This window comes from Sinohyriopsis cumingii, chromosome 16, assembly GCF_028554795.1.
Source record: "Sinohyriopsis cumingii isolate HCF-2022 chromosome 16, ASM2855479v2, whole genome shotgun sequence".
Taxonomy (NCBI): domain Eukaryota; kingdom Metazoa; phylum Mollusca; class Bivalvia; order Unionida; family Unionidae; genus Sinohyriopsis; species Sinohyriopsis cumingii.
This window is the reverse complement of record NC_142976.1, coordinates 5,936,663-5,949,923: the sequence shown is the minus strand read 5'-3', so window position 1 is coordinate 5,949,923 and position 13,261 is coordinate 5,936,663. Positions and strand designations below refer to the sequence as shown.

The window sequence follows — 13,261 nt, the reverse complement described above, 5'->3', positions numbered from 1 at the left end:
CTTCAAGTTCAACAAATAGGGATCAATTTTGGGGGTATTTTCTGGTTTAAAGAATGGGATCCACACCTGACCCCACGTAATAAGTGGGTTCGCAAGTTTTCAGGGCATAATCGAGGGAATGGTGTATAAAGAATTATTTCTATCTCAAATTACCTAAATATATCCAGGGAAAGTCCATTTTAGGAAACTAATCCATACTGTCATACTGTCTCATGAATACTGTACATCTGCTTCTCAAAATTGGCTAATTACATGGTCTAAAAAATATCTTCCAAACACCAGTTTACTATAATCAAACAAATAATAACTAAAATCTAACAAGCTATTAAAAAATATTACATACACTAGGTTTTATCAGAATAGTTAGTGGACTTAGAAATCTGATGATTCGCAGTCTTACACAAGGAGATGGCGCAACATATTTTAAATATGATAGTAAATAATAAATAATAACCATTTTTTTGGTTGTATAATCCAAAATTTTGGAAAAATTGGATTTTGTCATGAAAAATGAATACATGTTAATATCATTAAATTCATTACAAGATTAGAGGAGAATTTCTGTGCATTCCTTTCTTATGAAAACTAATGACGTACAGGTACAGTGAAAAACTTCTATGCCACGTACCACAGGAAAAGTATACTGAGGTAATTCGGTATAACTGTAAAACTGCACCTCCTCTACCCACTATGATCAGTACAATCTATATCTCTATTTTCCAGAACTTTCTACATTCTCTAGCCAGATTAATATACTTTGTTGTTTTCTCTTGTTTTGTTTGTTGTTCATTTTAGGGTTCAACATGATTGTGCATTAGTACTGCTATGTCCATCAGTCAGATACACCATGGCCATTACTACATGTTGAATCTTGTTTTCAATCTGATTGCTGATGTAAAACAAGGGTGCCACATTGCTGTTGTTAACCATGTGTTCTGCTTTGTAGAGTTTTTTCCTTCCAACAACTGCCAGTTTACCATGAGGCCTAGTTTCTCATCCCAATTTTATATTCTTTGGGATACCTTGCTGAATTCACTAATGGATAATTAACAATCTCATATTTTCTCTTGCAGCAAGTTAGTTTGTTATGCCGAAGTTTGTATTCATACTTGGCAAGCGTGATGCACAAACAGATTAAGTTATTAACAATCCCATCTCGACTAATTCTTCATAGAGCTGACACATCTTAGTCATGTACACTCACCTTTGTCGAGTTCACCAGGTGGTCTAGAGCACAGGAGTCTGTTACAAAATTAGGAGTATCCGTCGATGAATCATTGGGATGGATTTTTAAAAACTGTAACATTATAACAGGCTAGACTTCTAATTTTCTTTGTAACGAACCTCTGTGGTCTAGAGGTGCCATCTGCATCTGCCATTTGAGTTTCTCTTTAACTCTTACAGCTGAAGTCATCTCCAGGTGTCTCTATCTGCTTGCTGTTTTGTTTATGTTGAAAAATGTTTATTCATTTATTTTACGGTCATTCTAGTGTCATTTTTCTGTGCATGCTTCATCCTTGTTGGCACTAAATATCCTTCATATATTTGTTATTAACCTTTTTATAGGCTTATGATGACAACACTTCTATGCGCACCTGATTCCGTAAATCCATTATTTTTACCTCTTTATGAGCACTTCATTTTCCAAATGATGGATATTTTGGCTTCTTCACGAGCACTTTATTTTGTATTTCCGATATTTAGGTCTCTTTATGAGCACTTCATTCCATAGTTTTGATATTTTGGATTCTTTATGTTGACTTTGTTCCATATTTCTGATATTTTTGTTATCTTTAAAAGCACTTTGTTCCATATATCCATAATTTTTAATTCCCTATGAGTACATCATTCTATATTTCAGATATTTTTTATTCTTGATGAGTACTTCATTCCATATTTTCGATATTCTGGCCTCTTGATGAGTGCTTCATTCTATATTTCTGATATTTTGGATTCTTCATCAGCACTTCATTCCGATTTTTCGATCTTTTGGATACTTAATGAACACTTTATTCCATATTTCTAATATTTTGGATTCTTTATGAGCACTTCATTCCCTTTTATGATATTTTGGCTTCTTTATTACTTCATTCCATATTGCTGATATTTGGCTTCTTTATTACTTCATTCCATATTGCCGATATTTGGCTTCTTTATTACTTCATTTCATATTGCCGATATTTTGGATTCTTTATTACTTCATTTCATATTGCCGATATTTTGGATTCTTTATTACTTCATTCCATATTGCTGATATTTTGTATTCTTTATGAGCACTTTTATATGAATAAGCAGCTTTCTGTATCCAACACCAAGTGTTATACAAAACTCCTTTCTTTTTCGATTCCAAAGTGTACGTTTATCATAAATGTTCTCAACACATAAAATAATAATAAATTTACTGCCCACAGAAGTTTTATTACTTGGACATGATAAAATGATTTACTAAGTCTGTGGTCCTTTAACACTGTTGTCCACTGTCCATGTTTTAAGGAACTAACACTAATTGATAATTTGCTTATGTTATAGAGTATTAATCAGCAAAGTAAGGTAATATTATATTCTTTTCATCAGTTTTAAATAACAGAAATTTTATTTCATGTGTCAATAGAAATGCTGTAATATGAAGAGCAATTCAACAATAATGCCTGTATCTGAATCAAGGTTCCATTAAAGTTGTTGTTTTGGAATAAAATGCACGGTAGAAAATGTGATGCAGATAGTATTAGCCAATCTCTCCAAAGTAAATATGTCTTAGAAATATCCTTCACATATAATTAATGTAAACTTCATTCGTTATAGTCATGCGGTGAAAAACTGATTTCCTTTCCATCTTTTTCTTTTATGCTAATGTCTAATCTGAATTATGGAAACTCTTTGTAATTGTTTGTAAATGCCATTAACATAGTGTGTGTGTGTGTGTTTTGGATTTTTAATGTAGCTTTAACAATTTTTCAGTCATATCGCTACAATGTCTACAGTGTGGCAGTTTATAGTGATGTCTAGCACTGGGGCTAAGCACCAAGCAAGGCAGCTGTTAGTACCATTCTTGTAAGTCTTTGGTATGACTCGGCCGGGGATTGAACCCATGACCTCCTGCATCCGAGGCAGATGATCTAACCACTAGGCTACTGGAGCGATCCATTAACATTGTAAGAAACACACACACACTTTGACTATATTTGTTCCAGTAGAAGTCTGTAGAGAGCTCTCGGTTCCGAATCCTAACAATTTAAAGCTGTAGTTAATTACCTACTTTGTATGCTCAAAGTGACAAGAATTTTTGAGTTATTTTTTAAGTACTTGCCATCAATAATTTCTTCGCTGTCATCATTTGCAGTATTCCCTCTCTTAATTTGTATATGTACTTTTCATAGTTAAAAGAACCATCAGCAATTAGGACAGCTCTCATTTTATGTTGTATTTCATTCATTGTAAATATATGTATTAACCAAATCTAGTTTCTTCAATGAAACGGCTAGTTTATCAGTTCTAATGTCAAATGGACTGACAAAGTAAATTACTAAGGCAAGTGCTCCCAACAGTTATACTACCAGCAGCTGCCACTGTGGGAAAGGATGCATTTCGACCATTATGAGAGGGGAATCTTGGTGATACTCTAGAACGAATGTCTCTGGGGAGGAGTCTATGGGAAGGAGTGTTGATGGGTGGAGTCTGTGGGGGAGGAGTGTTGTAATAAATGTTTACAAGTCTATCTGGTCTGATCCTTGTAATCTAGTGGCATGTGTGCCTGATTTCAAGACAAATGAACCGAGTTTCATTACTGTTGGCAACAGTTAAAATTTTAATATCTTCAGGTTGCATCTGGGGGGTTCATCCTACTCTTAGTGACTGGTGGCATGGCAGGGAATTCCTTCCCTTCCAACACCTCTGAGATGCAAATCTAAGTGACATTTGAGGACTAATGTGTAAGTGTGGAGAAATAAAATGGTTGATGTATGTGAGGCCATTTACTAATCAGTCTTTCAGATGAGGACCTTTTAGTCTATTGTTTCATTTGTCGATCTGAATGCAAGACAGATGAACATGATGCGATTCTCAATGATGACAGCAGACTTTGTACCTCTTTCCATTTTTGTGAAAATAAGAGTACAGATGTATTACAATTCAGTGATTTCTATTAAAGCAAAGATATGTTTGATAACTTGTTTAGTAGAACAAAAACTGCCTCATTTTATATTGGTGGCAAATGTTAAGAGGTTCAGTTGGTATTGAAATGGCCTTGTTTGGGACATAAAATGTGGTCAGTTCACAAAGGACACCAGTTAATAAAGAGACTCTCTGAGCCAGGTTTAAAGAAACATCATAGTATTTCTTAGTATGCGTGCTTATTTAGCAAACCCTAACGAAATTAAATTAAGCGTGTCACCATAATGTTTCTCACATTATCTACCAAGCGCTTGCTGAAAGTCAACATAATAAACCTAATAAATGTAACAGGTATCTTCTGTTTATTTTGATCTTCTTTTCCTTGATCAAAATATATATTTTGAGTTCTGTTTATAACCCCATTATAAATGGTATTGTGGATGAATACAGTACAGTGTGATCCCACTATGGCACTGATCATTGGAGCCAAATAAATACCTCGCATTGTAATTAGAAACATCTTGTAATGAGGTATGCTCAAACAAGTCTGTGCACAAAAGCAGGGTGTCTAACAATGTGAAATCACATTATAATTGGTCTGTTTACCAGGAGTTTAAATATGAAATGAAATAAATTAAGCAGCTACTATAAAACAAAATTTAACCACTTAATAAAATTTATGATCATACCCGTAGCAGAAGAAAGACAGCGGTATACGTCAGATGGGCTTTATAATGCAAGAAGACTGTGTGGTTTGGATATTTAACCTCATAATTTGAAAGTTTATTGCATATTACTTACAAATGGCTGACGGGGCCATAAATGACGATGTACACACTCCATTGATACACCACTGAAAAAGAGTTTAAGAAAAATATATGAAACTTAAAGACTGAAGCTATGTATTAGTAATTAAGATTTGTAAATTGTAACAGCCTATATGAAGAAGATATGTTTCACTAAATTACAAGTTAGATGCTTTCTTGATAAGTTTGTCTTTCTGATCATTGCATAAAAAGATACATTTGTCCCTGCAATGGATATAGCATCATTCTTCTTTTTCCTCCAAAAGAAAAACATATTAAAAACAAAATACTCCTGCACTGGAAGTAAAATGGTTGAATGGTTCTATAAAGTATAAATTGCAAGATCTCAGGAACACGCTACCAGATGTTGCTCTTAATTTTCAACTTGTACACAGCTTGGCAGAGTTATTCCTACTTTATTTCATGACCACTAAGTTAACAAAGACTTGCCTCCTAGTGTTCCAGAACTCATCACACTATACAATACCCAAATATCTAAAATAAACAATCCACCATTAAACGATTTAATGAAAATTTGCATAGAAAACAACAGAATGTTGAACATATAGAGATTTATTTGTTTAATAGGGCTTTGTTGAACTTTGTTGTGTTAAGGGATTTCCTTATTTCCAAATCTTGCCATCGGATTGCCCTGTTTTGCTATTTTAGGTGTTTCCCTGGTCAATGTGCTTTACTCTGATTGCATCTATACTACATAACTTTAATGATTTCATGTTCCATATTGCACTACTCAAAACCAATCAAACTTTATATATCGATATTACTGTGTCTAAATAGAGGTCATCATGCTCACACCAAACCATGCATGCTCACTCCAAGCCTAGCAAGCTCACACCAAGCCTAGTATGCTCACTCCAAGTAAAGTATGCTCACACCAAGCCTAGCATGGTCTGTCCAAACCTAGCGTCTTTACCTCAAGCCTATTATGCTCACACCAAGCATAACATACTCACTCTGGGCCCAGAATGCTAACCCCAAACCAAGCATGCTCACTCCAAGCCAAACAATGCTCACATGAAGAATAGCATGTTCACACTATGCATAACATGGTCATACTGAGCCTACCATGCTAACACCAAGCCTAGTATGTTAACTTCAATCCTATCTTGCTCACACAAAGCCTAACTAGGTCACTTCAAGTCAAGCATGTTAAATACAAACCTAGCATGCTCATTCCAAGCCAAGAATTAGTCACACCAAGCATAGCATGCTCATACCAAACCTACCATGCTCACTCCAGGCAAAGCATGCTCACTTTAAGCATAGGAAGCTCACACCAAGCATAACATGCTTACAGAAAGCCTAGTATGCTAACACCAAAAACTAGTATCCTCACTCCAAGCCTAGCATGCTCAGCCTAAACATCAGAAGCTAACACCAAGCCTATATTGCTCAAACTAATCCAAACATGCTCATTCCAAGCATTATATACTGACATGAAACATATCATTCTCACTCTAAATATAGCATATTTATTCCAAGCCTAGCATGCTCAGATCAGGTATAGCATCGTCACACCAAGCATAGCATGATCAGACCAAGCCAGGCATGCTCATCCCAAGCCTAGAATCCTCACACCAAGCATAGCATGCTCAGTCCAAGCTAGGCATGCTAATCCCAAGCCCAGAATCCTCACACCAACATTATGGATGCTCACTCCAAGTCTAGCATTCTCACACCAAGAAAAGCATGCTCATAACAAGCCAAGCATTCTCACACCAAGCCTATCATGGTCACACAAACCGTGCATCTTTGCTCAAATCCTAGTTTGCTCACTTAAAGCCTATCATGCTAAAGTATAGCCTAGCATGCTCACTCAAAGCAGAGCATTACTCTCATAAAGCATATCATGCACAACAAGCACATCATGCTCACGCCAAGACTAGCATGCTCACCTCAAACCTACCATTCTCACACCAAGCATAGCCTTCTGAGTCCAAGCATAGCATGCTTATTTCAAGCCTTGTAACACCAAGCCTAGTAGACTTATTCCAAGCATAACATGTTCACACCAAGCATAGCATGCTCACTCCAAACCTAGTATGCTCACACCAAGCCAAGCAAGCTCAAACCAAGCATAGCATTCACATCATTCTCACTCCATGCCTAGCTTTCTCACACTAAGCATATCATGCACACTCCAAGCCTAGCATGCTCACTCAAAGCTTAGTATGCTCAATTTAGCATATAGCATACTCACACCAAGAATAGCATACTCACCCCAACTGTAGCATGCTCACTTGAAGCATTGTATGCTCACTCCAAGCCTAACATGCTCACTTCACTTTTACTAGAATAATGTTCATATCTTTGTCACATATCAAGTTATAATATACATTCTTACTACTCAGCAATAATGTTAGTTGCTATTTTATTCATCTTTCTGTGCTGGAAATTGTGAAAAAAATCACTGGTTTATCTCGTTTAGTTACAGACAGACAAATCTAATATGGAGATGAACCTGAATCTCAGTGAGAGACAAACATATTGTTTAAAAGGTTAGTGGAATGCACATGTGCATTTACAAATTTCAAGCTCTAAATTCATTAAAATTAGCCACAATTTCGCTCAAGTGTCCTGCCAGTGTGTTCCAGTTTTTAATGTCACTGCTAACAATTTCTACTTGAAGAGATACAAATAACCTATCTATAAATAAATTTTCTACACCATTATGTGATCCTTCAAGTTATTGAACATAAAGCTCAATGGCAAACATTTTCGACTGTGACTTTAATTTTTTAGATTAAGGGGCAGAACTTATTACAAATCTCAACCTTTCCATTTCCACATAATGTGCCTTCCCTTGGAACAACGAGCTCGCACATGCTATTAATCGCATTATAGCAATACATCCCAGTACACATCTCCTCGTACTTTCCACCCAGAGGAACCTGGAATGAACAAAGAGAAAAAAGGAAAACCCATGCCACCTTTATAAAGTCACTGATGCTGACTAAGTAATAAAGTTAATATCGGCAAACCTTTTTCTAGAAAATGCATTTTGAATGAACAGCGTTGACAAAATACTGCAATGAAAACTTTTACCCTCCGTAATTCAAGGGGCATTCTACTGCTCTCGACTCAGTCATTCTGTTATTTTATCAACGCTAATTGCAGTGTAAAAGGTCAAAGACTCTATGATTATCATTGTTTAAATAATAACTTTAAGACATTACTGATCACAGTGTGGTTTATGTCATAAAAAAGTCTTTGCAAACCTTGCAGAAATATTGCATGTTGCTATTTTCACATAGATTTAAGATTGTTTTTTTAAAAAAACCAATAAGTTTAGCTTTGTTGATTCAAAGCTTGAAACTGCTCTGGTGACCTAGTAGTTAGAGCATCCACCTCGGAAGCAGGAGGTCATGGGTTTCAACCCTGGCCAAGTCATACCAAAGACTTACAAAAATGGTACCAACAGTGCCTCGCTAGGCGCTCAGTATTAAGAGGTTAGTGTTTGGACTGGTCAGCCTGGTTTCAGGATCATGAGACTGAGTGGGACATCATGCTACATGTCTGCAGCATGATGCCCCAGTGCTAGAAATCACAATAAACTGTCACACTGCAGATGTCGTAGTGATATGACTAAACAATTGTTAAAGCTACATTAAAAATCCAAACCACATACACTCAAAGTTTGAAAAACAACACAGAAAAGGCCAGGATTCCAACTGAACCATAGTTTTATTAAAAAGAACACAAAATACCATAATGGTTAATAATGTCACAGCAGGATACAGAATAAATCTCTGAAGCATTTCCAAACAGAAAAGCTTGTCAAAGAGACATTTGTTGCAATGTTGTAGTCTTAAACTATTAGAAACAGAAAAAGCAAAACAAACTAATTTAGTAAAATTTAACAAATAATTTAATTCTCTAAGTAATAAAATTAAAATTTGTGAGGATCTTACAGTATTGTCAGTTAAATCCCAAATCATCTGAAATTTTTATCCAAAAGTGTAGGGTGCGCTGAATTAATTTTCATGTCTTGAATGTTCTGATGTACCATAGGTCTTGATGTATCACACTGATGAATCGATTCACAATAGTTACAATGTAATGTTCTATTACAAAACATCGATGAGCACTTGGTCTTCATTATATATATAGACTGTCATCTGATTTATGACACAACATAATGCCCTTGAACTAAATCATTTCCAATGGAAAATTACATCAAATTTGTAAACGATGGCAGATCCGTTTATGTAAAGTTTAGCAAACAGCCTGCACATAATCAGGTAAACAATATAATTTCCTAGGGAAAAACCAAGGTCCTGAATTCAAATCAAAGTAAACAATGATGTTTACAAATGATCATTATCTTAAAGTATAATCTACAATCATTGACGAAAGTTAGGTCCATAATATGTTGCTTACAAATGACCCTTATAATCTACAATCATGGACAAAAGTTAAACACACAATATAAAATATACATAATACACGATTGAGATGGAGGTTGTATAAATACTGATATATCATTCTCTGACTCTATGGTTTTCAAATAAATAACAGAAAACCAACAAATTTTGTAAAATTCAACAAATCATTTTTTTCCCTACAATACAAAGTGAATTTTTTAATTTTGTATTAACAGTATTGTGAATTTAATCCCAAATTGTCCTTGGAATTATATCACAAGTCTGAATATATGAAGTTAATAAGTTGAATTCCAGTGGTGTTCCTAATAAGTTACAATACTGAATGTGTTGATGTGCCCACAGACTCGAACATACTATTGTGCAATGGTCCTGAATGTAGTGATGTGTTAACAGTATTTTGATGTATCACAATAATATAATCCAAAATGTCCTTGTTGGAATTCAATATAATTCCAAATGTATGTTTTAGCTGAAGAATATTATTATTAAGCACTTTGTAATTCCAGTGAATAATAATTTGAGCAAATAAATAAACCAAAATTAAAAACTGAAAATAAGAATAAGACTGATACACTTTGAGATAATAAGGCAAGAATGAATAATTTTTCAAGTAAACAACATTGATATAAAAGCTACTAGACAATAATAGAGCCAAGATGTAGGTCAGATTCCACTCTAAATTAGTTTTAGTTGTCAACATGTTTAGGAATTTGCATGTGAAAAACTGATATCCTAAATTCAGCTTGAAGTAAACATGTTTACTTCAAATGATAATGATCTGAATATCTAATCTGTAATCACAGAAAAATATTGGATATATATTATGTTGTTTACAAAATAAATGTCACTGGTCAGAACACCATTAACTTGATTTTTGACAAAGGTCAATTACAAAATACAGGTATACATAACATAAAACCATTTAAAAAACCCAACAAACATAAATACAGATTAAATATACATAGCAATCATTATACAACAAGATTATAGAAAAGAAAGAAGGAAACAAAGTAAATCCTTACCCTACACATATATGACAGTGCTCCCTTAATGATTTTACATTGCTGGTCGACGGTCAAACTTGTGCCAGAGGAATCGAGTGGGACGTTGGTTAAATTTGTCAGTCTGGTGAAGCAAGCATTGGACAGGCTGAAATTCAATTAGGTTTAATTATATTATTATAATATTATAGATATTTTAATTTCATGTATCATCCATACATAAAAGAATTGCATAACCCATATTAAAGTTTGTTGAAAATAATCAGAAACAATTTCATGATAATGTGAGAGCTTAGTGTCACGGAATCTAGTAAATGGATCATAAATTGGAAAACACCTGTTTAAAATTGCCTTTTTTATATTTTGTCTCCTTATTGGTACCCTGTGTCCAACGCTAATACCCATTGACAAGTATATCATTCAGAAGAAACACTTCTTGCCTGAAAGAAATAGTTGACAATGTTATTATGCCCCCGAGCTAATAAAGAAAAACAAAAAGTCAGTATGTTTCAATATGCAAGAAAAATCATAAACAAACTGTATACATTCTATATTTTGTGTAACAAAAAGGTTTAGGAAATATCTAATTTTGTATATGTAATGAATGACTAAAATACACTTAGAGACCAATATAATTAGTTATAATTTGGTCTTTACAATTGATGTAAATTTATTGGATTGGTAATAATGGCACTTCGAACACATTTGCTACATCATGTCAAGGAAATGGGAGCTATATGACTTTTTAAGGACACACCGAGGCCGCCGACATGAATGGGTATCTAAACCGTGACTCCTGGATTACGAATCTGATGTTCTGACAATGGAGCTACTGCAGCTTTATAAAAGCTGGGCTTCTAGTTGCTATTTGATAACTAGTTCAGAAATATTTTAAGGCAAAGTGGAGAAAGAGACTGTTTCAGATTTTCCTAGTACAGAAAAGAATTTTTTTTGAATATTATGATATTGTCCGTCCTTGTTTAAGTACATCAGCAATGGGTTTTCAACTCCTCCTATACTGCTACAGCTAGACACACAAATGTTGGTCAATCATAGTCCCATGGGTGTAAATTGTGTCAACATTTCTGGAGTTTTTATCTCATTACCGAGTGTTGGATGATCGGACTGGTATGATGTTATAAACATTGCAAATAGCTCTTGAGGTTATGCTTCAAAAGATTGATAATTGGCACGTGTGACCCACAAACCAAGTATCAACTCATACTGGGCTGGGTCATTCACCTGTAACATTCCATACACCGCAGGGATGTGATCACTGGGTTATAGAAAATATGCTTTTAACAATATTACATGCCCTGCATATGCACTATCAAATTTACACACAGGCTTTCAGGGAGGAGTTCAAGAATGCGAAAGTAACCAGTTGATAATTTCATCTGAGACTAAGAATTATCTGCTAAGCTTAGTCAACGAAACTGAGCTAAAAGTGGAGCATGAAATAAATACAATGATGCATCGTGCGATAAAATGTTTTGTTTTAGCGCATGTGCCTGTGAATGACATTGCTGAGACCTTTGATTTACTTTTGGAATCAATGCCATTGAATGCATGGACAAACTATTATGCTAGTTAAAAGATACAGTGGTGAGGCGACAACTTCATGTAATCAAGGAAATGCTGCTGCAGACAGAATTGCACATACCACTAACACAGTCGAAGGATGACATTGCGGACTTCAGTCACTATTTCAATGCAGTCATTCAACCATGTGGAAATTCACAAAATGTTTCATGAACAAATGCGTGAAGCAAACAGCTGCTTTTCTTCAAGGAGTGTGCCAGTGTGGAACTGGCTGTTAAAAAATACCAAGTGATGCATGATAGAGTTGCGAGAGCCGTAACGGTTTACAGTCAATCCAATACACTAATGTCTCCAAGGCATTCCTTGTCTACATACTGATTAATATATTAAGATTATTATTTTAGAAAGTCTAATTCACTACACATGTTAATTAACATTTCTGCTTAATAAATATATGAATACTGTCTCAGCAAAGGGCTTGTTGTTCTTTATTAATTGCTGTTGTGATCAATAGTTCTTATCATCTACAGGTTATCACTATTCAACTTATAATCAAAACAGGTTAGATCGAAGCTAAATGTGAATCATTTGAACTTTACACTTTTTGGTGTGTGATTGTGATTTGGATTTTTAACATAGCTTTAAAAAAATTTCAGTCACATAACTACGGTGTCTGCAGCGCGGCAGTTTATAGTGATGTCTAGCACTTGGATATCAGGCCGCAGGCTTGTAGCATACTGTCCCACCCAGTCACACTATCTTCACACCAGGATAATCAATCCTTACATCAATTACTTAATGCTGAGGGCCAGGTGAGGCAGCTGCTATTGCCTTTTTAATAAGTTGGTCTTGGTTCGAACCCGTGACCTCACGCATTTCAGGCAGATGATCTAATGACTTAGGCCACCATTTCTGGTGAAGTTTTGAAAACAAAAGAAAACAAATATTAATTACTTATTCTAGTGCACTTAATTAACTATCAGTACCTATTTGCAGTTGCAAAAATGTAATCAAGTTAATGTTATTAGTTTGAATCAATTACAATGTATAGTTTATGAGGTGATATGCCAAAATACATGCTGCAGTGGACAAGAAGGGCATATACACATTAAAGAACACAGGAGTGTAGTCAAATTAAGGTCACTCATGAAAAGTGCATGCAAATAATCAATGGAAATAAAACACAGAGAGCACAACAAAAGTGCTACATGATATTTCCAATAAAGCCCTAAAATAAAACCAATTCAAGTTCCAAACACAAATCGTCTTTGTAAATGAATATAATTTTGTTATGCAGTTTGTTTCTTTGTTTATAATTCTTTCTTTTGCTTCACCATATTCAAATATTCTTTTGTCTTGTTTGTTGCCGCTCTCAAAAAGAAGAGTACTTTGTAAG

General features: G+C 34.8%; 1 protein-coding gene across 4 annotated transcripts in view; it reads right to left on the bottom strand.

Moving 5' to 3' along the window:
* The window catches only part of LOC149779869 (uncharacterized), a 135,020-nt gene that overhangs the window by 66,505 nt on the left and 55,254 nt on the right, over window positions 1-13,261 (bottom strand). For all 4 annotated transcript variants that reach the window (XR_016414949.1, XM_089936541.1, XM_089936543.1 and 1 more), the window contains exons 9-11: window positions 10,345-10,471; window positions 7,712-7,828; window positions 4,912-4,963 (exon numbers count right to left, since the gene is read on the bottom strand). Coding sequence is in view for 3 of the 4 variants with exons in the window: in XM_089936541.1 (XP_089792667.1) it covers window positions 4,912-4,963; window positions 7,712-7,828; window positions 10,345-10,471 (296 nt within the window). In the remaining variant the exon portion in view is untranslated. The remainder of the gene's footprint in view (window positions 1-4,911; window positions 4,964-7,711; window positions 7,829-10,344; window positions 10,472-13,261) is intronic.